Source organism: Sander lucioperca, chromosome 10 (genome assembly GCF_008315115.2).
Source record: "Sander lucioperca isolate FBNREF2018 chromosome 10, SLUC_FBN_1.2, whole genome shotgun sequence".
In the NCBI taxonomy this organism is placed as follows: domain Eukaryota; kingdom Metazoa; phylum Chordata; class Actinopteri; order Perciformes; family Percidae; genus Sander; species Sander lucioperca.
Window position 1 is genome coordinate 22,906,275 of NC_050182.1, and position 24,874 is coordinate 22,931,148.

The window sequence follows — 24,874 nt, forward strand, 5'->3', positions numbered from 1 at the left end:
CCATGATTAGGGGGAATATACACTTGTCTTAATTACAAGCAGCCACAATATTCATCATTTAAGCTATGATTCATTATTATTTATGCAACCAATGTGCCAAAAACATTTACATAAACTAAATCCTTACCAGACATGGTACCACAGCCATTCATATTGTGTGTAAAACCCTGCAGCACAACAATCAACTCTTTGTCACCAAAGAAAATAAATTTTAGCCTCTGCAATGAGTGGGTTTGTTTTACAGTATCTCAATTTGAACTAGACTGTCATATTGAAAGGATCTGTACCAATGTGAAAGCCATGCATGCTGCAGGCAGCCATTGTTTCCTCCATTGTTCTCCCTGGTGACTTAAATAAAGGGAGTCTCCAAAGCCACACAGCTCTAAATATGTATTTCTGCTGTGCTAATTAGAGACTGTCCGTCAAGCGGGCACTGAGCCCAGAACGAGGAATGGCTAAATATACCAAAACAAAAACAAAGCTTCCAAACGGAAAATTATAAACATTTAGACAGAAAGTCGTGGAAAAAATGCAAATATAACTGGAAAGGTGACTTTTTGTGTGTGATTGTTTTTTTGAAACAGCAGTTTAATGAGTCGGAGGCTTGGTCACAAGCTATGAGATAGTGAAGGTGTGGGAGGTGTTAGTGTTTTTGGTAACACTTTACTTGAAGGTATCGACATAATCGTGACATGACACTGTCATAACTATGACATGACACTGTCATGAACGTGTCATAAACGTTATAAACCAGTCATAAACGTTTATGACTTCTGTCATTAAATGTCATTCGGTTTTTGTCATGACAAGTCGACATTGTTCGGGTTGTCTTGATTATGACAACCTGACATTAATCAAAGTGACATTCCCAGAAGAGTGTCTTGGTCATGACAAGTTGACATTCAATTTTTTTTGGGATGTCTTTGTAATGACAACTTGACATAATGTCATCCAGTTTAATGTCAAGTTGTCCTAATAAGGACACTCCAAAGAAATGTAATGTCGACTTGTCATGACCAAGACAACTTCTGGTAATGTCACATTGATTAATGTCAAGTTGTCATAATCAAGACAATCCAAACAATGTCAACTTGTCATGACAAAAACCGAATGACACTTAATGACAGAAGTCATAAACGTTTATGACTTGTTTATAACGTTTATGACAGTGTCATGTCATAGTTATGACAGTGTCATGTCACGATTATGTCGATACCTTCAAGTAAAGTGTTACCGTGTTTTTTAAAAGGCGGGACAGGTCAATGAAGGACGCAGCTTAGAGAAATCAGATACAAGAAACAGCCATTGCTCTTGTTTTCCAACGGCTCAATTTAGATAACTGGTTTCAGGTTTTAGCAACACTGCAACAATGTGATATTGTTCCAGTTCACATGGTAACCGTTCATGTCACTTGAATGAAGTAATGAAGTATTTCAGTGGAAACAAGTGCAAGAAATAATTCACCCTGCCTGGATATAGTAATAATTTGTATTTGAAAGCAGTATTAAAACTTTTTTGATACTTGGACAGCAGATCAAGCTGTAAATGAAATATCCTTTGTTAGAGTTTTTCTATTTACACATTCATCAGACACTGAGACATTTGGAGTTGTGTTTTTATCCACTGGCTACACTGGAATCCCCAACATATTGGCCGTTACCCCCAGAGACTAAATTGTCACACTGATAGCTAATAGGTTACGGAGTGTAAAAATTGAATTAATAAATTAGTGATCTTCCTATTTTTCAGCGGTGATACAGAATAAAAATCAACAGCGTTTTGTGGACTGTTTTTCTGATGGGGTGGAGATGTGTTAACATTCAGATTTTTATTTTAATTTGTTTAAAATCTGCAGAAAATTCTGCAGAAAATTCTGCAGAAAATTCTGCAGAAAATTCTGCAGAAAATTCTGCGGAATTCTGCGTCCACAGATTCCGTGTGGCCCTGATTATGAGATATCACAAGTAAATTATGTGGAATTTACTTAAAAGTGTGTGTGTGTGTGTGTGTGTGTGTGTGTGTGTGTGAAATTGTAACTGTATCTCTGCAGACCAGTGCCAGATTCAAATTCATTTGACAAGCCTCTAAGGAAACTTGGCGCTGCATTACAAAGAAGTTCTCAGTAAGAGAATAGCAAAGTATGTCTAGGATCTAAAATTTAGTTCAACTAAACTGAATTTCCGGACTAACAAATCATTGAAGTGAAACTGCAAACCTTGGGGATGCTTCAAATTTCTGTCTAAAATATAATTGCAAACATTTTGGATGTCTTCTCACCCACACAACAGCTACTGTATATGTGGATTTCTGCTACACCCAAAATTCTGCAATAATCCTGGTATCTCAGACAGTAAAGACATGTAAGTCTCCAGCTTTTCTCCTAGAGATTTTTGTTCACATTATTGTCTGTGAGTAGTACCAGAAGAGTAATAATCTAATTTACTCATCTAGTGTGATCTCAGCAGTGCCCAGGGTCAGTCAATTGCCTGTCCTTTCACCAGTTTCACTCCTACTTTGCTCCCCGCTCAGATAGAAGTGCTCTGACTCAGCCTCCAGGAAGGTGAAATGTTTTACTGTTCACACATTTCCCCCTCACTGAACTCAAATGACTCCTCTCTTCCCTCCCTGCAAAATAGCGTTCCTTGAGATCCTTCAGCACCGCCGCTCAACGGCACATCGGACACATCTGGGAACCAAGAGAGAATTAGGTGCTCTGTGTCTACAAGTGTTTTTTCTTTTTCTTAAAAATGAGAGCGTGTGGAGGGCTGAAAAGTGAAAGCCATGCCACAAGCCCGGACTAGCATGTTTAAGTTACGCAAATATGTGACCAGGAACAATTTCAAAGCATAACAGCACATTTATGAGTTTGATTTGAAGAATAACCAGCTTGTGATGATATCAAGCTGTGTTAAGGTTTGGTAAAGCTGTCAATGCAAGCTAATTATATTATAACAAACTGTAGCTATAATAAATTATCTGTAGTGATAAGTACTGTGCAATGTTAAAACTTCTACTACTGCATATGAATAAGTTAGTTATGATTTAAATCTGAATGTTAATCTTTCTTTCTTTTTTAGGTTTTGTAGATAATGTCTAAAATACACACTCCTAAATGAGTCAGTGTCTACAAGGAAGCTATTTATCATTGGAATGCTCCAGAAAAAAAAAGTATGTAGATGAAATGCAACTGCAATCCAAACAGAATTTTGTGAAGAGTAATATGAGTGGTTTACACTTGTCCTTCTCATTCTAAGCTTCACTGCAGATGGACAGCCACGTGTTTGGAGATGAAGCATAGTGGATCCAGTTGATTGAGCACATCCACACTCTTTTACCTTTATTTTGAATTTAATGAATGATACTGAATGGAACTGCTACAGTATAGCTACTGTATAGCTACAGTGTTGTGCGCTAAGCTAAACACTGAAGGGGGAAAGTTGCAGATTTTCAACTTTAAAAATGTAAAGATTCACCGGCTGGTAAATGCTGACCTCCAGGTACTGCCGCCATTCATCTGCATGTACAGCAGTACAGAAAATCGGCAGACTTTCCCTTAAGGGACTGTTCGTTTTTTTATTAAAGGTGTTAACGGATCTTTAGTCAAAATAGACTTGACCTTCCCTTTGCCAGCAATACATTTTTCTATGACCCTCCAAAATAATTGGGAAAAAAGGCATGATCCTCCCCAACAATTTATTGATGCCTTCTGTACCGGTTTGCGCTTGGCAAAGATGTACAGATAACCACTATTTTTTTGCAACCATGACATACGTGACTAAACCTCTGCTTTCTCATCTCACACATCATACTCCTCTGTTATGGTGTGGTGGCCATTTCAGTAGATTTACTCACTAACATTGTTGTGGAAACACAATAAGCATGGAAACTAAATGCACACTTCATGCATTACTGCATTACTTCAAATACTAAGTTACTCATCTAGTAAACTAGTATTCACATGAAATAAAACAATAAAACATTGAGACCATTCAACAAAGCACACTGGGTAATAACAAATCAACCCATGAACATGTTGCTATGGACTCGTCACTAGGCTTCCTCCTCAGTCACTGTATATTTTAGCATCTAGGTAAAGCTGCCGAAGCTGAACATTATCCAAAACTCAATTTCTCAGAAGAGTGTCAATTTGGGAGTTTGAACGCTACCACTCCTTCCTTCTCAAATGCCTTGAAAAGGCTGTCGTTTATATATAATTATATAATATCACCGGGACCAGGCGCGGAGCTGTGGGCAGCATTGACAGCTGGCCCGCCCAATCAGAAATTCAAAGTGTGTTGGTGTGCAAAGCGCTGCAACAATCACAACAACCAGATTGCTGTTGTGGCCAACAACTGGAAACTTTATACATTGTCCGTCTGCTATTTCATTACTAAATTCACTTCTGAGACTTTTTTATGCGAGAAATCAACTATGTAGAGCTCAAATATGGGCCTTTTTACGAAAATGTATGGCTAATTGCAAATTTGGTCCAACTGTGTCGCAGTTCAGAAGCTCCACAGTCTGACGTGACAGCCGGCAGATGCCTGCCGGGGTCGCTGGCTTGCCGCCCGGCCTGCCGCCCGGCCTGCCACCCGGCCTGCCGCCCGGCCTTCCGCCCGGCCTGTCGCCCGGCCTGTCACCCGGCCTGCCCACCTTCACAGACCCCGCTGTGAGCTGGCTGGAGCTCTATCAGGAGACTCGCGGACAAGAGGCGTTTATTTCTCCGATTGTTTGTTTAAATAACTCAACACACATATCCATTATAAGATTAACTGGAACCTGTGGTTTTTCGAAGTTATAATGCTCCACAAGAGATTGCTGACTGGGCTGTCACTCGCACACACGCGGCCACGGAGCAGGCAGAGGAGAGGGAGAGCAGCGTCTGACAGGGCAGAAAGATACCTGTCTCCCTTTGACAGTCTTGTAAATAAATTATAATATGTATATTAGAGCTGTTAGTCTTCCTCTATCATAGGCGCCGATTTATGTTTTCCTCCGTGGGTGCTCACGGGCACATGCCCTTTAAAAAAAAGTAGTCAAAAAATGTTTCAGAACCTTAGGAAATGGACAGCGGCCGACACGAACACACATGCCTATTAACTCGATAATAAAGCCGTAAAGTAGGCTATCTTTCAACTCAGGACAGTGCCACTTTTCACAAATACAGATAGGATTGGAGATGAGAAGTTTAACTGACACGTAACCATGATCAGCGCTCACACACTCCACTTAGCACCAACTGCAATGTTTCATTTTGAATGAATGTAGCCTACTGGCAGTCTGGCACACGTGGGTGCTCAGTATTTTCCGTGGGTGCTCGAGCTCGAGGCAACGTAAAACCTTTGAGCTAGTTAGCTTCATTATATTCCATCTTCATGTCAGTGACGATACTTTGGCAACAGGTAGTGCAGTTAGCTATAGGGTTGCATTCTCAAAGAAAGCAACTCCAAACTCGTGTTGCTGTCATGTTGCAATTTTTGTTGGGTCAGACCCATCTGCTAGCGATGGGGGGCCGAGACTGAGAGCTGGAAAAATATGCACCAAACAAGCCACTTTGAAATTTAGCTGTTTTCATGAATACAAAAGTTGTTCAATGTTTGTTCAACAAAGAATAAAAAGACATCACCCTCCCCTATTTTCCTCCGGTGGTCCATTCCATAAATACCGAATGGTCCCTAAGTTCCCAGCTAACGCTAGTGGTAGCTACCTAGCTTGGTTGGCATAACGCTGAACAAGACGTTTTTATGCGACTAAATGTTCCAATTAACTTTGATCAAGTGAAAACACACAGTTAGAGGTTCAAAGTTTAAAATAAAAACACAGTCAACACCCAAAACAAGTTCAGGTCTATTTAGTGTACCCAGTGCTATGGTTAGCATTTTCTAAGCCTCGCTTCACGGCGCTTCGCCGGTTGTGTTTTCACGGTGTAAAGCATTCCCTGCTTTATCAGAAATTTTAAAATAAATGGGACAATGATTTACAAAATAAACATCACGCTGTATTGAAGACCTGAAAGTAGTGATTAAGGCCATAAAGCCATTATGAAAATGTTTATTTAGGTAATAAATCAGGTGAGAAGTAGGGTCATTTTCCAATAGACATCTACTGTACAGAAACGAAGACTTCTTCTTGCAACCAGTGGATAAAAAATTGGAATCTATCGAAACCCAATCCTACTTGTTTCCAACCAATGGAACATGGCAGCTCTGTTTCCAAACCAAAGATGTGTGATCTTTAAAGTTTGTGACGTGATATTTTAGACGTTATATCGGAGGCAGTGAAAAGCTGTTGTTTGCCAAGTGAAAAACACCACACAAACTCTGTTCTGTGTGTGAAGACTCGTTGACTTAAACCCAACTTTGAACCAAACTGTTTTAGTGAGATTGAATCCTCTCTTAGTCATCTACCTTCTTGTTTAATGCCTTCTTAATAGTTTTAACATAGTGATGACTTTTTCACCATACAAACTTCAGAGTACGGACCAAACTTAGGCTTTAGTATCCATTTTCTATATTCTCTGAGGAGTGCATTTAAAAGATGGATAAAGTGAAAATAATGGGGACAGGAAATGAAAATAACTCTAAAAAGCTTTGCTTGAAAAGCTGGCTTTCAAGAAGCGAGCAGCCAGAGGTTTTGCATGTTTTCCTTTGTAGGTACAGTACACAACTGGTATTTTGGCAAGTCATCTATCAGCATTCTAATTTTCTCTCCCAAAGAACCTAGTTCAACCCATAATGACATAATCTCACAAATAACTATGATGTGTCCTTTACCAAAAGCATTTTGGGTCTACAAATCAACTGCAAGCTTTACAAACATCATGTTCCCCTCACAGTCAGACTTGGACAGATGGTGCACATTTGTGTCGTATCAACTTTCACAGACAATAACTTGTTGCTTCCACCAAGCTGGAGAATGGAATTGCTGGCCTTGTTTAGTGGGGAACAAAGTATCATCCCTGACTTCGAAACAGACTCCCAGTTTGCCATGGAGAGTGAAAGCGTGCGAGCCCGACATACAACGCTCCTTCGATTAGGGCTGGAAATGATTTCCTTTGCCACACAAATTAGCACCATTTACGTCAGATGAGACTAAACTCACCTCTGTGTCGGACAGGATGTCGTTGGTACACAAACACCTCGTCAAGCCGACAGCCAGGAAAAATGGCCTCCGTTGGACCTAGAGTGTTTTTGTCTCCCTTCCCCTAAACCTCACCAGCTGGCCTTAGCAACCATCTTTCAGCCTCAACAGTCAGAATTAAAACCACCACTCACCTGTTTGTTTTTTTGTAAAGACGCCGATGCTGATAATGAAGGAAGTGAAATTCATAATATCCATTATGTGAGGAAAAATGTCTGATAGTCAGACAGGCAGATTTACATGTGTTTTGTGTGTGTGTTTGTATGTGTGTGTGTGTGTGTGTGTTGTTTAACTATATTCGTGGGGGTCCAAACCGGGAATACAGTATACTTGTGGGGTCCGGACAGCTTTGTGGGGCCAAAATGCTGGACCCCACAACTTTAAAGGGCTGTTTGAGGGTTAAGAATTATTGTTATGGTTATGGTTAAGGTTAGGGTAAGGGTTAAGGTTAGGCATTTAGTTGTGATGGTTAAGGTTAGGGTAAGGGGCTAGGGAATGCATTATGTCAATGACGGGGCCTCACAAAGATAGTGCCACGCACTATGCATATGTGTGTGTGTGTGTGTGTGTGTGTGTGTGTGTGTGTGTGTGTGTGTGTGTGTGTGAACTCGTGAAACACACTGCTTGCAGGTAAATGTTTGATGGGGTAATGAAGCTTTGGGTAAATGGAACAAAAACAGCCGGTGTTCTCCATCCGTCCCTTGTGATTCTAGAAGACATACACTGGAGTTTGTGTTTTTAAAAGGCAAATACACATATCATATAAGAGCAGTAGTTTATAGACAGCAAATTGAATGTATGCCTGAACATTCAACATGATATACTGTAGTCTTGGAAGGTTCAGAAAAGTTTCAGTTTTGCCCTGAAGGGTAAGATTTGTTTACCTTGCACGGCAGCTGGATTCTCGTGATATCACAAGATCACGTGACGATTGCAGGATCACAAGATCACACGAAAATGCAAGTAATGCGTTTGTGTCCAAACCACCGTGGCTCGGTCCAATCAGCATCCTGTGAGGAGCTACTGGCAGCTATGGGCGTAGTTAGGTGTGTGTGACAACAATGTAGATAGAATGAGAGTAGGATGACGTTGAACTGTTTGCCCGTGGTCTTTTGACTAGTTCAAAAGAAAACGTCGCTCAGCACTGTGCTTTGAAAATAGAAATAGAACGAGTTAGCCCGCTACAACGGTCCCTGTTTTTTGCAATGGCAAAGGTACACAAAAAAAATGGCTGCTCTGACCATCCTGCTATGTTGATTTGAATGTGAATGTCCGTTCTACTCTCAATCTATTCTGTGGTGACGACACGGAGAGGCGGCTGTTCGTCCAAAACAACAATGGTGGTAGATAGATAGATAGATTCATTCATAGATAGATTCATTCATACTGAGGGAAATTTTAGAAGGGGTTGGTAGTATGGTTGCTCCTAAAGAGGTTAGATAGATGTTAGATAGCATAGATGTTGCAGTCAGAACTGGGGAGTATTTTTTTTAATTGAAAGAAGAGCAGAGAATGGCAGCGAAGGCTTTTCTCGATAGAGAAGCTCTTTTCGCTCTTCTCCCGAATGGCTTCCGCAAGAGTTTGATAGAAAGATGATCGAATCAACTGCCAAGTATTTTTTTGAAAGTGCCTGCCCTTTCCAATAACGGTTTCCAATAACGGCTTCTCAGATGGTTCTGTGTAAAGAAAAAGAAAAACGTGGCGTGTCAGGTTAAAGATTTGTATCACTAACACATCATCATCTTTTCTATAGCCACACAATCCAAAGTGAAGAATTGGCTACAGTACAAAGAACTAAACTCAAATGCCTTGTTTTCAAAGTCCAACAAAGGCTTGGCATCATATCTCCCCATCACAAGGAAGTACAAAAGCATACATCCTGTTTAGCATTGGTACTGTATGTCCTAAGTCTGAGTTTCGTTACATTACAAAAACGATACCTAAGAATGCTGAGCCTGTAAATATATGTTTGACATTTTGGAGAAACGTTATAAACGTTATTTTTCCAGCATTTTATCAAGTGTTGTGGCAGCTGCGTTGACATTATTCCATACCATCTCTTTCTCACTTCACGCTATAACGGTTCATGTATTAAATAACAAACTAACATCATTTTGTCAGTTGTTTGTTCAGTTTGCTGCACAACAGTTAAACCGGGCAGTTAAGTTTAAATATTTGGTAACAATGAACTAGTTTGTGTGGCTCACCCAGTTTTGATTTAGTGACGCATAAATCTCTACTTAGAAAACACATACGGATAAATAGATGGTAACACTTTACTTGAAGGTATCGACACAATCTTGACATGACACTGTCATAACTATGACACGACACTGTCATGAACGTGTCATAAACGTTATAAACAAGTCATAAACGTTTATGTCTTCTGTCATTAAGTGTCATTCGGTTTTTGTCATGACTAGTTGACATTGTTTGGGTTGTCTTTATTATGACAACCTGACATTAATCAAAGTGACATTACCAGAAGTTGTCTTGGTCATGACAAGTTGACATTACATTTGTTTGGGATGTATTTGTAATGACAACTTGACATTAACCAGAATGACATTACCAAAAGATGTCTTTGTCATGACAACTTGACATTAACCAGGATGACATTACCAGAGGATGTCTTTGTCATTACAACTTGACATAATGTCATCCTGTTTAATGTCAAGTTGTCTTAATGAGGACACTCCAAAGAAATTTAATGACAAGTTGTCATGACAAATACATCTTCTAGTAATGTCATCCTGGTTAATGTCAAGTTGTCATTACAAAGACCTCCCAAACTAATTTAATGTCAACTTGTCATGACCAAGACAACTTCTGGTAATGTCACTTTGATTAATGTCAACTTGTCATAATCAAGACAACCCAAACAATGTCAACTTGTCATGACAAAAACCGAATGACACTTAATGACAGAAGTCATAAATGTTCATGACTTGTTTATAACGTTTATGACACATTCATGACACTATTATGTCATAGTTATGATAGTGTCGTGTCCCGATTATGTCGATACCTTCAAGTAAAGTGTTACCAAATAGACTAACTTTGAACTTATGAAGATAATAGCTAAGGAATACTTTGGAGGATTTCTCTGCAAGGTGACGTTTGTCAAAGCCAGTGCCAGCAGTCATTACTGCAGGTACGTTGAACACAAATATGATAAGGTCAATCTCAACCGTCAAAAGCCGGGGCTGTCATACAGTATACAGCTCATTTGCTATTTTCAATAAACCCTGTAGTGTTTTTCCTATCAGGGAAAGTGAACATGTTTGTCAGGAATGAGTTTCTCATTCAATTATTGCAACAATGTTAAGAAAATGGCAAACAACCCTCAGTTATGCTGAACTGAAATGAACTAGCATTTTGTCTGTCCACCACACATCATTTATTGCACCATCATCATCATTTTCCACTTTAACCACATGACAAACTATCCCAGGCTACATAATATAATTAACTATCAAAATAAAACATCCAATGGATGTTGAATAAAGACAATCATAGCAATCCTAGGGATGTGTAACGATGCTGTAAAACATGCCCTGACAACCATTAAAATGCACAACAGGCCACATTACAGGCAAAGCGGTTCTATAATATTCAGTAATCTCTGGTTGTGCGGTTCGACGTGCACCAGAGCATCTTCACCCCCCGTAGCTTCACGTCGTGACCTACCACCCCTGGTTTTTGCGTTTCATGTAAATATAGTGTGTAATGACACACTGTCAGAGCACAGATGCTATTATGGCCTTCCTACCAAGCAGAGGTCGTCTTTGCCACCCCGCCCAAAAGAGGGGCCGCCTCACCGCCGTGGTTAAAGGCCCTGCTTTCACCCAGACCAAAATGACAGACGTGATTTTATCTTTACATTTTGACCAGGGTTTGTGGTGGAGAGTGCTGAGAATCCTGAAACTTTACAAGAATTTAGCAGATACACGCTAATAAAGGGAATATTTTTTTTACATTGGGTAAACCATCTGAATCTTTGCTCTTTCGCTTGTGACTACTGATTCCGGGTGCTGCAAACTGCCCAAAAGTTAGGATAGGTGTCACACTGGCAAGGTGAGATGGAGTCCAACATATGTCAACGATTATGAGAAACAGGGAGAGAGCATTTGGCATAGAGGCACATATACATTCCAGCTTTAAGCCAATCAGAGAAAATATTTACAAATGTCTCCCTTTGAAAGTTCAGTAGGTAACAGGCCGTGTATGCACTGCAGAAAAGGTCTGGACTGGTCAGTTACTATGGAATACAACAGTTCAGATCTATCACAACCATTGATCTATCGCAACCATTCTAGATGTATTTAATTTAATAAGCCACAGCTCAAAATACATGCTGCCAACTGGTTTGATTTTGCAGCAGTATGTATTAATCGGATACCCGACAAAACATCCGTGATGCAGTTTCCTTCTGCTGCACACAAAGCCGTTGCCATTACTTTCAAAAATTGTAACATATTGAAAGCAGTTACTCTAAAAAAAAAAAAAAAAGAGCAAGTCGAGCGCACTGCCACACACATCTTGACCTCTATACTCTAAAACATATTTTCAAATAACACACAAGGAATAAGTACAAACTGAGTTATGTTTGTGATCTTATTGGAAGATTTTCCAGATGGCTGTTACATGGGACCACACCATAGGACTCTCTCTGGTGACCAGGTCTAGATTTAAGCCATCCTACTCTTCAAAAGCCCAGTCTGTGCCATGGGGGGAAAAAAAATCACCCTCATAATTCATTACTGGCACTTTGAAGTCGTTCTCACCTTTCTCCTAAACTCCAGCGATGGCTTGAGTTTAGCACTTGAGAGGCAAATTAAAAGCAAAGACCTTGAGGCACGGGGCCATCTGGTCTAGCTGGTGTGTCTTGTGCTTCCACTGTAAATGTTTCATTAGCAGGCTGATTATTCTTTCCCCACAGGCTTAAAACTGCTTGAGGAATAAATGACCATAAGGCTGTACACAGCAGTCAAATTACATCAACAAATACGAGGATGCTTGTGCAAAAACTGGCACATAACATATGCAATAAGGAATAAATAAGTCATTCAATTATTCGATTAATCATTTGGTCTATAGAGTCAAAAGAGGTGAAAAATGTTTATCATCATTTTCTAGAACCCAAAGTGAACTATTAAATAGGGGTGTAACGATACATCGATCTGGATCGATATATCGATTCAATGATCAACGATCCAATATCATCGATTCAAAGTGAAAATATCGATACATATTATCTTTAAGGCCGGCAACACACTGGGAGCGTGGTGTGAGCATGTCAGCTGCGTAGCGTGTCCATTTTTATTTCGGCTCCCATCTTAGCCGAAAGGGCTTGAGCCGCGCCGAAAACGCGTGCATGCTAGAAATGGAACAGACGCCTGTTTTTCACGTGACACGCAAGCGTGTTGGAAGCGCTACCAAGCAAAATAGACTAAGATGTTTATATGTTGTTTTGACACAAATACATATTAATAAATGACATGTTGATGTTTGAAAGTCATAATAAATAATTATTGATTTTCAAATATTGCACCTGTCAATACATAACGAGATATTCTGTAGCCTATTTTGCCGTCAATACTTCCGACGTTGTCTTTGCTGTGATCAAATCAGTATATATTTATCAATGGAAAACATACATGTGTCCAGACAAGACTAGCAGCAGCAGCACCGCGTCAGATACGTTTCTGGTGTGTAAAGACATAGAAAAATCCACACAGCTGACATGCAACAGAACACCTCGCTCACGCGACGCAGCCAGTGTGTGGTCAGTCTAAGACGCGCATTTGAAATTTTTTTAATTAAAAAGAATAGTTTGCTTGTTATTTAAGTCTCAGTAATAAAAAAATTTTTGTTGCTTTTTCTGAGTTGATATTAACGTTACTGATTGCGTATATCATCTCATACCGATCGCAGGTCCCTAAATTGAATCGAATCAAAATCGTATCGTGGCAGACTTTGTGATACCAGCAAATATCATATAGTTGTCCAAAGAATCAATATAATATCTTATGGTGATAAAACTTGTGATTTACACCCCTACTGTTAAACAGCTTTTTTTGGGCCAATTGTTTACTATCATAGAAGACAAAGAAAACCTGAATGGTTGCCAATGTATTTCCTCTCAATTGACTTATCACTTTATCCTTTTGAGTGCTTTTAATTATTTGGATTCTGTGACCTGCTCTCTAATTCCATCCTAAGGTCAACTTTACATATATAGCCCCCCTTTGAGAATACCATAACTTTTTCAGTAAATAGTCATTTAATCTAATTCTGTCACAATGTGGTGAACTCTGCAGCCTGGGCCTGTTTCACACACAATTTCACTCATGACACTTGCTTTCTTTGCACACGAGCTGTCAGAGTGGCAGAGCGATTGAGGACGCCATCATTTTTAGGCATCCGCAGAATGCAAACTTTTGATGGCCATTTTAATTGTCACTGAGGCGATAGTTTACCTGTGACTCACAATCTCACCAACGTGCAGTAGAAGGACACAGGGTTCCAACAATGGCCCTGATTGATTCCACAACTCCATATTAAACGTTTAGATGGTAAGATGGACAAGAAGTTCAACGAGGAAAGACAGCTTTCTCATGGAAGCACTGATAAAATGGAAAAATCTTAAAACTTTACAGAGGAACAAAAGTTCGCACAGTGGCCATGATTTAACATTTCCTTAGTTTTACAATTTTACGTAATCAAACCAAAGTGCTACTTCAACTGAATAATGTTAGTTCTTCAGTTTTGCCTGAATATTTAAAGGGGAACTATGCCGTTTTTTTTTAGCTTAATTAACCTTAACTGAACAGCTTCGGAGTCATTGGAATGGTTATTTGACTTTTTTCGGGTTGATGGTGGTCGTCTCTCTCCCCCCTAGCGCCTGTGAGCGGAAAAACCACCCTTCTAACTTTTCGGCCGGCGAGCCTCAGCGTCAGGAAGTATCGCGTGATAACAGGTCTCGCCATGTAACCGATTGTTTCACGGCACTGCACACATACGCCCATTCAGGAACCGGCTAACAAGGTAGCGATGGAGTTTTTCACACTATCGTCATGGCTGAGCCGGCAAAAAAGAAACAGAAAGTAGGCCTGCACGATAAATCATAAAATCTTAATTCACCCCTGTTCACGATTTAATTTTAAAGGACTTCGATTTTTGTTTTACTCCTTCAATTAATTTATTGAAAGCATTTGACATTGACATGTCCAAGAAGTTCAGATAGAGCCTGTATCAGGGCCATATTTAGCTCAGTGTTATATGTCACTATTTTTGGTAGCCTACTGTACTTAAATGGCCAGTATGTACTTTATTTTCTTTATTCATTGAAGCCTCTATGTTTACAGGCTTGTGGTGATGCGCAATGTGCTATAGGTGCCAACAAAAATAATCTGTTTGGTACTGCCAATTTGTTTTGTTTTGTCATGGTTCATGTGTGCAATAAACATTACACTTTGTTAGAAAAAAATCGTGGCAGAGAATCGTGATATCAATTCTAAGCTAAAAAAATCATGATTCATATTTTCCCCCGAATCGTGCAGGCCTAGCAGAAAGCTAGGAAAGCATTGTCGGAGGAACAGAGAAAGAGGAAACGGCAGACTGACCGAGCGAGGAGTCAGACATGAGTAAACACAGGAGCTGCCAAATATCTATTCTGAAGCTGTAGGGGGAGCTCTGTAGAGAAACCTGCCAGCAAAAAGAGAGAAAACAGCATAGAAATGGCCAAAACGGCATAGTGCCCCTTTATATCTAATGCAGAAAAACATGTCTGGCGTTGTAAAATTCAAAGATTTATTAAATTTGCAGACTTTGCCATTCTGGTATATATTTCCCTTAATCCCATGACCAGTGGCAACCCTGTAGGACAGGTAACTTGTTGACTTTGGTATACACTGTAATATCCCAACATATTCAAAGCAATGTAAATCACCAAACCAAATGTTTTCACCAATACTTAATACTTTATTTTCATTAAAAACCACAGATCCACTACATTAGTACAATAGGGTTCAATTAATATCAAACTAAATAAAGATTAGAGCAGAGCTAGACACATTCAACCAAAGGTAACAGCACAGAGAGGCAGACAGTCACAAATTCAATCAAATACAGTTTCCCCTGCAGTATCCAACTGTTGTTTAAGAGAAAATCAAATGATGTGCATTATGGTGAAAGCAGAGTTTCACCTAATGAAGTGGGTCAAGTCATTTTTTTCCCTTGTAACAGAATGACGTTCCCTATGCAGAGGAGCTGTAACAGTCTCTAAGCTGGAAGACACAGGGGGACATGGAGCCTATCTGGATTCTGTTTCCTGATTGGATGATTATCAAAGTGTCTTTTCCTGGCCCCTCTCCACTGATTGGATGAATGAAGAGGAAAAGGAGAGGGTATGGAGTCCAGGGCTACCAGAAGTTGGCCCCTAGAAGAAGAGAGAGCATCAATAAGTTCAAGGAAATAACTTGGCGGTCCACGGTGGATGGCAGATGAGCAGGAAAAGTAGAGCTGCTTGGAGATGGTGAGCAATGAAGATGAGAGGTGACGTGTTGTATTCAATTAAACATATTCATATATTATATTCATATTCATAGTCATTTATTAATGGCTCCTTCCACCTAATTAATCAAGGCCAACATTTTAATGGCTATAACTCAAGATGACACAGACAATTAAAAAGGGATTACAAAAGTATCTGGCGGACTGACTGTCCCATTTCAAAATGTTATTAAAACCTCCTGCAACCACTGGAAGACAATACCATACCAACAGTAAGAGGGAGCAGTATCAGATTTCACACGTATATCCATGACATGTAGGCCCTGTTAACACTTGGCACTAAAATCAGTCTTGGGTGGTCTGATTACAAGTTGGCAGCTCTAAATACAGGTGTGAATACACCCAAAACAGATGCTTCAGTATCCTTAAAACACTCCAGCTTCACACTGGGTGCCAGAATGTCCCCAGTTGTGCTTATTAGGAGACAGGTCTCTCCTACCACCAGGTGTATCCAAACAAACATTTGGACTTGCAATGGCAGGCTTTATTGGCGCGTCAAGGATAGTTCTCTGCCATTGGAAGAGTCAGACGAGGCCTGTTTTTGATTATTGGTTAACATTATTGACAGACTTTTAAATCTTTAAATCGCAAAGACTAATAATTATTATGGGAAGTTGTATCAAGTCTTGTCTCATTTTATAATGTATATAAAGAAAGAACCATAACGGAATGAATTTACTGTTGGGTGCTACCATCATTTATGTTGTACCTATGCGCTATTTATACTTTTTTCTTAATATTAAACTTCTGAGGAGAACTGTTATTTTCTTAATAAATCGATCAATCATTTGGTCTATAGAGTCAAACAAAAGTGAAAAATGTGCATCATAATTTTCCAGAAACCAAGTTGAACTATGAAACTGATTTTTGACCAATGGTTTACTATCATAGAAGACACAGAATGCTTAAACGGTTGACAATGAACTTCCTCTTGATGGACTACTCACTTAATCAGCTAATTGTCTCAGCTCTAGATCCTCAGCTTGACCCACTCCCACTCAACACTCCAGTCACACCTGAGAAAGGTATTTCTTTAAACAATTTCATTTCATTTTATTTCAAGCTAATTGGGCTATACAGAAGGAAGATGGTATGTTAAATGGATATTGTTTGAAGATGTGCAATGTAGGTTTAAATATCCCTGTCAAAATAATATTAATGTTTGCAACTGAGTTAGACCTAAGTACGACATTAATGGTAGTTAAAACATTTGTTATTTAGTGCAGACATTGTTTTTGCTTACAGCACCCCTATCCTATTGCATCTTTCCACATGTAAAACCCAATGTGAGCTGGGAAAGAAATTACACTCCCACTTGGTTACTAGAGCTGCATTTCAGATGTACATGATACTATGTCTAAATAGGGCCCTGGAATATGTATTAGCCTGTTATGTCGGTATAAGAATAAATAATATACCTGTATGTCTAGTGGAGGATTATATTAGACAGCTAAGTAAAAGAGCGTGTAGGCAAAATACGAAATGCTATTTAATTTTCTCTCTAATGATGGTTGCTTGTTACTGATGGCAGGTCATAGTTTTCATGTCTTCATAACTACATTACTGGAATATATAATGCAGATTATAGGGCAATGGATGACAGGCTGTAATATACACTAAGTGTTCGAAAATTACATAATATCTCTTCGCCACTTTCCTTCAAAGGAAGCTGTAAGAGCGTTCTTACCTGACAGGGGTTCAGTAGTTGATCATCTTCTTAATTGCCTCAAAGCACTTCCACTTGTCTGGGATGTAGAAGGGTTCAAAGATGTGAGGGAAGGGGGTGTCATAACCGCAGACCCTACTAATGGGAGCCTCCAGGTTAAGGAAGCACTCCTCCTGCATGGGGAAAAAAAACACAGATGAGGACAAATAATATCATTATTGGTTGAATGCTGTCAGTGCTCAAACACACTTCATTCAGGCAGGGAAGCCCCGCTAACATGTTCAGACTGCAACAGCTCTTATCCTTAAAGGAGAATTCCGGTCGATTTCAACCCGTAGCTCTGTTGTTTGGAAATTTGGAGTGCTGTCAGTAGCGAGAAAAACGAAAACAATCGGTGCTGCCTACACCATGTTATCCTCCTGCTAGCGTTAGCACCCAACAGGCTTAAACGGGGCAAGTTGTAAAAGTGTTCTTAGCCTCTAAACATGCTCGAAATGTCATTACAAGTGCCTACCCATGTGTAGCGATTCCTTCTGAGGGAACACAGCAATTTTGACTGGAATATTGGATTGTATGAGTTCGTCAATCGACTAGTGTGGACTTGACCGGAAAACAGGAAATAAACAGAGGTATGTGCACTGGCTGGATTAAAACAACTTTTATGCCTTTCTGTCACATCTACTGCAGTCAGATTCACTGTGTTCCCTCAGAAGGAATCACTGCACATGGGTAGGCACTTGTAATGACATTTCGGGCATGTTTAGAGGCTTAAAGCACAATTAAAACTTGCCCTGTTTAAGCCTGTTGGGTGCTAATGCTAGCAGGAGGATAACACGGTGTAGGCAGCACCGATTGTTTTCGTTTTTTTTTGCTACTGCCAGCACTCCACATTTCCAAACAACAGAGCTACGTGTTGAAATTGACCGGAATTCTCCTTTAAGTGTTTGATATGTCTGAGAGAAAGAAGGGGCTTCTATCTTATAGTCAGCTGCATGTCGCAAGTATGTTCGGCCAACACTATGACGAGGGGATTTGTGATACTGACTGGAAAAAAACGACATTTTTATAGCCACATCTGATTTATATGCTACAAGTCAAAATGGTTAATTTATGGTCCTCAGAGTAGGCCAGTGCTAAGGCAATTTGGCCAAAGTGCAAAACAAGCCATGACTCATGTCTCTATATTGGCTTTTGACCTCTTCCCATGGAGACAAAGCAGAAATAAGTTGGCCAAAACACTCCAAATGGGACAAACCCCCTGATGAGTTAAATGAACACACTTGGATGCGCGCACAGATTTGCAGAAACAGCCCTGAAGTACCCTCTTTCAGATGAAAGTGACCTGCAAACAACTCAAGCAACCGAAAACCAGAACATACGAGTTGACTCAAAGGGAGGTTGCACAGCACCCTCTTTGCGTATTGCCTTGTTGTGCACAGTCTGTCTGACAAACAGAAACGGATTTTGACCTGTTTCTTGGGACATAGACAACATCACAAACTCAGCCATGTAATCCCACATTAAGAACCCATCAATTGGCTGCCATGGAGCAGTTTGGCATCTGACAGTGCAGAACTTGTATGTTTCACACTATGTTATTCATTTCTTATACAACATCTGGTCTAGGGGCTTGTCAGTCTTGATGAGGAGCCGTTTGTGCATTGGTACTTTTACAGCCTGTAAAAATACAACACAACAGGAGAAGAAGAGAGAGACTGTAGCAGAAGTCTGCTGCTCTATGTGCCTGTGGAGTTGACATGGTACAGTGAGAGCTTTCACGCCTAGATGACAGTTCTTGGGTTGTATCAATGAATTCAATGGATTGCCAAGTAGGAAGACAAATCCAGAATGATCAAGGTTGGACAGCTTTTAGTTTAAGTGCACCTGACTCGTGGAATGAAATACAGCACTTAAAATTAACTCACTTGTGCTTTTGGACATTTTAGAAATCAGATTTTGGACCTCCAAACTTCTACTTGTAATTGCTTTACATAGTTGTATTTCCTTTGCATCCTGGTTGTCTTGATCGGCCTTTTCAGAAAAGTTTCAGTGTCTTTCTTTGTTCTTATGATGCCATTGCTTCCTTCTCTGTGTCGTTTCCTTTGTCGTTGTAACTCAATGTCATTGTGAATGAGGGATGCCCCTCAATGATCTCTCGAGTATAAGTAAAGGTTGAATGAATGAATAAATAGATGCCTCTACGTATATGCACTCAACAACGCTGCTGCTAAATGATTAGCACCGCTGCTATATGAAAACCTCCTCAAAAACAATAAACAGGGACAAGCGAGGACTATAACTCAAACACCCTCAGACATTGCCACTGTTGAGCACTAGCAGTCTGTTGTTGGTTGTTGGAAACTGCAGTTGGCGGCAACGAAGGCTCCGCTGCCGGTCTCGCTGCCTACCCGTTACAAGGAAGTTCAGCGAAGATATAGATGCTAGGGATGCTAATTAAGATTTTCTTTTGTAACCGATAGCCAACCCTAGTTAACCGATCATTAAACGTTAACCGACAAGAAGGCAACTGAGTCCTCCTGAGCTGAGGACTTGTACCCGTCGCACCGCCACAATGTTGCATGCATAGTCGTGGACACATGCGGCCCCTTTACTGGAACCACTTGCACGTGAAAAAAAAAATTGATTGATGTAAGAAACGCGATTCCTATCTTCTAAGATTCTGAATCAATTTGCAGCTTCCAAAAATGCCTCACTACAAAATAACCTTAATATTGCTTAATATCGGAATGAATTGTCATCAGGGCTCAATAGTAATTTTTTTAAGTGGTTGCTAGGGCTGGTCCGAATACCATTTTTTGAGCTTCGAAGCTTCGGTAGTAATGAGCATCGAATACTCAAAGCTTCGGAGAGAGGACATATTATTATCTCTCTATAAATTGCAGGAACGTCTTTCTGTCTGTCTGGGTTTTATGCGAATATCTCTCGAACCGTTAGTCCGATGGATTTCAAACTTGACAGGTGTCTTGCTATGGGCACGAGTAAGTGCAGTGCCAAGTTTGACGTTGCTTGGATTATAAATGCAAAAGATATCGTTAAATATATATCGCTAAAAGAAGCACACATTGGCTTTTGCCGCTCTAGCCGCTGGCCACTCCCCCTCTCACCCTGAGGACCAGAGACAGAGAGCAGCGGAGCTTTGGCAGCTAAAATGTGGCATACACCTCAGACCCACAAAAATGGGCAAAGTTGCACTACTTTGGACTGTCTTTGACTTTGAATAAACAAACGACAATTCCCGAATTTAAGGACGTATCAGAATCCCACACATGCAAAGCACAACCACACAACAAGTGCAGACAGAGCGTGATGCCACTTACAGGCAGGCTATTTATCTTATAAAGCGAGACGTATCTGTCTCTCTCTCTCTCTCTCTCTCTCTCTCTCTCTCTCTCTCTCTCTCTCTCTCTCTCTCTCTCTCTCTCTCTCTCTCTCTCTCTCTCTCTCTCTCTCTCTCTCTCTCTCTCTCTCTCTCTCTCTCTCTCTCTCTCTCTCTCTCTCTCTCTCTCTCTCTCTCTCTCTCTCTGGTCCGGTTCTGGTGGTTGATGAACGCAGATGTGCTGATTAGTGTTCATAACGGGCCAGGGGGGTAGCGCACCGCCATGAGTCCATGACGCTAATGTCTGATTACTGTCTGATATTTTGTGATTACATTTTTAAAAATGTAAAAGAGAGTATTATATTTCGAACATATTCAAGCGCGAATGAGAACCGTTTGGAGGGGGATGCCAGGTTGTGCAAAAAAAAAAAAAAACAAAAAAAAAAAACAACGAATATTCTAATGTCAAATTTTCAAATCGAATACCAACCCACCGAACAAATATTCGAATATTCGGGTCCAGCCCTAGTGGTTGCCAGCTTGGCAACCAGGCATCAGCTTTTGGTTGCCAAAATTGACAATACGGTTGCCATGTTTTAAACTGCCTATATTTGGAGCAATTCATTTCTTATGTACCTATACCACACCTTTTAATAATGAAACAATGAGATAATGGCTTGCAATATAATTCCCCATCCTTCTCAAATAGGGGTGCAACGGATCACAAAACTCACGGTTTGGATCCCGGTTTTGAGTCACGGATCAGATAAATTTTCGGACCAGCACAAAAAACTGGGGAATTTAAATGATTATTAAAAATGCAATAACCAGTCCCTCCAGGATTTCGCGGCCTTTTTTCAGATTGTTGCGGCCCAAAATGCCTGATTTTGCGGGAGCTTTTGTAAAAAATTCCGATAAAAGTTGCGATGTCTTTTGCATTTTTGTGTTGTGTTTTTAAGTTGCCCCTTCTAGACTAATGTTGAAAATCCCTCTAGTGGACAGAAGTATAACAACAACCATAAGTTGATAGTGGCATCAACAATGCCAATGCAAGCCTGAGTAGTGTAGTACGTTCTTTTTACACTTTGTTTTGACAGCATGAAATGCAGTGAATGAGCTTTTGCCCTGAGTATTTATGAAATGGTGAACATTTCTTATGGACACTGACAAGGACAAACACGTTCCCTACCACTGACCCAAAATAACACCACAAGGCACCTTGTTTTCCTTTCATCTCAGTGTATTGATGAAAGTGACAATGAGATTAGATGAACACTAACCACTTACGACGTTAAGCTACCATGAATAAAACTCAGCACTTCCTCCAAAATGTTCAAGTTAAAAATTATTGAAGCCTTCCCTCTTTCACTAGGCTTTTAATGTGAAAAAAAAATTAAGAAGTTTTGTTGACAGTAGCTTACTCTCGCACTGCCAGACCTCAGAGATGTTCACAAGTCATTTTTTGCAAGTCCAAGTCAAGTCTCAAGTCTTTGAGCTCGAGTCCAAGTCAAGTCTCAAGTCTTTGAGGGGCAAGTTCAAGTCAAGTCTCAAGTCTTTGAGCTCGAGTCCAAGTCAAGTCTCAAGTCTTTGAGGGGAAAGTTCAAGTCAAGTCTCAAGTCTTTTGCCATGAGTCCAAGTAAAGTCCAAGTCAAGTCTCAAGTCTCTGGCCATCTGATCTGTCCCAAACACTGTATTGTTAAATCTTAAGAATTCAAAGCATGTCCTGTAGTTGTCACATCATATGGATACAACTATAAAGATACAATGTGTCTGTTCCCAGCATTAGCACAACACTTTGCAATGGTTAGCTTGTTACCTGTGATGATATGTGCTAAATGTAATGTCTCTTTTACTCAAAAAAATGTCGAAGTGGAAATCAAGAGAATAGTGGCAGCGCCACACCAGTTACAGAACAACATGCATCTCAGTGTCAGTCCAAATTACACACAATAAGCAGTTTGAACTCACTGATGTAATGCCATTTATTTTCTAAGTGTTAGTACGCTCAGTGAAACTGAGTCCAGCGTGAGGGAGACCCGACTCAGAGGAGGAGAGGTTAGTGAAGCCAGCGTCTCCACGGCAGGTGACAGTGCGCACGGATCCGCTGCGCCACGCATGGATGAAATAATGAAATAGTAAATAGGACTACAGTAACAGAAATATGTGCAGAATTAAGACAGTCAAGACGGCCCAGTGTTTGGTGGACCGGGGGGGTAATGGATCTGTGCGTCCCGCGTCCTGTGCGCCATGGATTTCTTAGCCTCAGTGACTACTAACTATAAAGATACTATTTGCCTGTTCCCAGCATTAGCACAACACTTTGCGATGGTTAGCTTGTTACCTGTGACGATATATGCTAAATGCAACATCTCTTTCACATATCTGGATGTGTTTTGAGATGCCTGATGAAGTCCGATGTTGTTGATCCGGCATCATTTATCTTGGTGCCACACACCTTGCATGTAGCTGCTCGCTTACTGCCACTGTTTACCAAGTTATTGAAAGCCAAACTAATGACAAAAGGCACAACTCCAGGAGGACTTGGTGTCGCCATCTGCAATGCATTTTTTGATATGTGCGCGCACATAGGCGCATGCATTACGTTGCGCATTACGTTGCACATTATGGCAAAGGGCAGGGGGCATACAGCTCGTCATACGTTTCCCCGTATATGTGCCAATAAAAGAAAATAGAAATACATTAATACATTTAGATTTAAAAAGCAATAATTGTATGAAAACAGGTTGTTGACGAGTCTCGAAGCTCGAATCCGAGTCAAGTCTGAAGTCTTTTGGGTCGAGTCGCAAGTCAAGTCTGAAGTCTTTTGGGTCGAGTCCGAGTCAAGTCTGAAGTCAGCCGTTTGTGCGACTTAAGTGCGACTCGAGTCCAACTCTCAGACTCGAGTCCCCATCTCTGCCAGACCTTACTCCACAGCGCTGCGGAATGGTCTGTGTTGTTTTAATTTCTTTAAACCAATCACAATCCTCTTGGGCGGCGCTAAGCTCCGGACGCAAAGACTGGATCTGCAAAATAGTCTAGGGAAGGGACTTGTTTTGGTGGAACATTTGCACCCCACAAAAGAAAACGCCACATACAATATTAAATGAAGTTAACTGTTCACACAATACAGTAATGTGAGCTGGATCTGGCAATTATCCAATAAATGAACTGTCGTTGATCCAGACTAACAGTAGCTTAACACTGATCAGACGTAAGGCAAATAAGAAAACATGACTGAAAACATGATTTCTTAAAAAAAAAAAAAAAACTCAAAGCAGCAGAATGATGCGTATAACATGGTCACTGAAGTAGGCTATAGGTTATTCCATTTCCCACAATGTTTTTTTGACTTGGCCTTCATTAGCGATCAGCCTTTTTTTAATTGTGCTGTCTATTATTTGAATACCGGCTTTTATCTGAGAATTTAAGGAATATTCACAAAACCATATCCTTGCCATATTCACCACTCTGCTGCTTTGAGTTTCTCTTCTTAACAGAAAAGTTGTTTTTTTCCCAGCTGCTATTTCCCAGAAAATAAATACAATCAAATATATTATCAGTAGGGCTGTCAATCAATTAAAAAAATGTATCTAATTAATTACAGACTCTGTGATTAATTAATCGAAATTAATCGCATACATAATTAACGGTGCCTGAACCGATACTTTTTAAGAAAGTAAAAAAAGAAAAGAAAACAAAGGGTACTAAACAACAGTCGGTGACATTAAAGAACGGCTTGTTTATTGCTAAGGCCATATGGTGAAAATTAAATGATTTAATAATAATGTATAACAATAACAATAACTTATTTCACTAGTAAATTGCTGTTGAACGACAAAAACAACCACCAAGGACATTTACAATAACTTCAAATGCACCACGAAGGTGTAGTTTACCAGTTTCATTGAACGCACCGTGTGTGTTGTTTTTCTGATGGCAGCTCGGCAGCTGCAGATTGTTAGACCCCGCTGTTGAGTCACAGTCCTCTACAGTAAAACACAGTCAAACTTTACACCGTTCAGCGTTAGCTGTCAGCATTGTAACCGTGTTTAATCCAGCTACTAGCTAGCGGTAGGCTAACGTTAGCTGCTGTCGAGTATAGTGTTAACTAGCTAGCGGTAGGCTAACGTTAGCTGCTGTCGAGTATAGTGTTA

General features: G+C 40.2%; 1 protein-coding gene and 1 long non-coding RNA gene across 2 annotated transcripts in view; one reads left to right on the plus strand and one right to left on the minus strand.

The window, feature by feature from the left end:
• The first annotated feature begins 1,825 nt into the window (after window positions 1-1,825).
• On the plus strand, window positions 1,826-24,162 carry LOC116066616. The gene is made up of 4 exons (XR_004109001.1): window positions 1,826-1,923; window positions 10,416-10,422; window positions 23,501-23,506; window positions 24,150-24,162. It is a non-coding gene; the product is annotated as an uncharacterized LOC116066616 (long non-coding RNA).
• Window positions 15,104-24,874, minus strand: part of bckdhb (branched chain keto acid dehydrogenase E1 subunit beta) — a 63,231-nt gene continuing 53,460 nt past the window's right edge. The window contains exons 10-11 of the mRNA XM_031322794.2: window positions 17,405-17,556; window positions 15,104-15,583 (exon numbers count right to left, since the gene is read on the minus strand). Coding sequence (XP_031178654.1) covers window positions 17,416-17,556 — 141 coding nt within the window. The 3' untranslated portion in view covers window positions 15,104-15,583; window positions 17,405-17,415. The remainder of the gene's footprint in view (window positions 15,584-17,404; window positions 17,557-24,874) is intronic.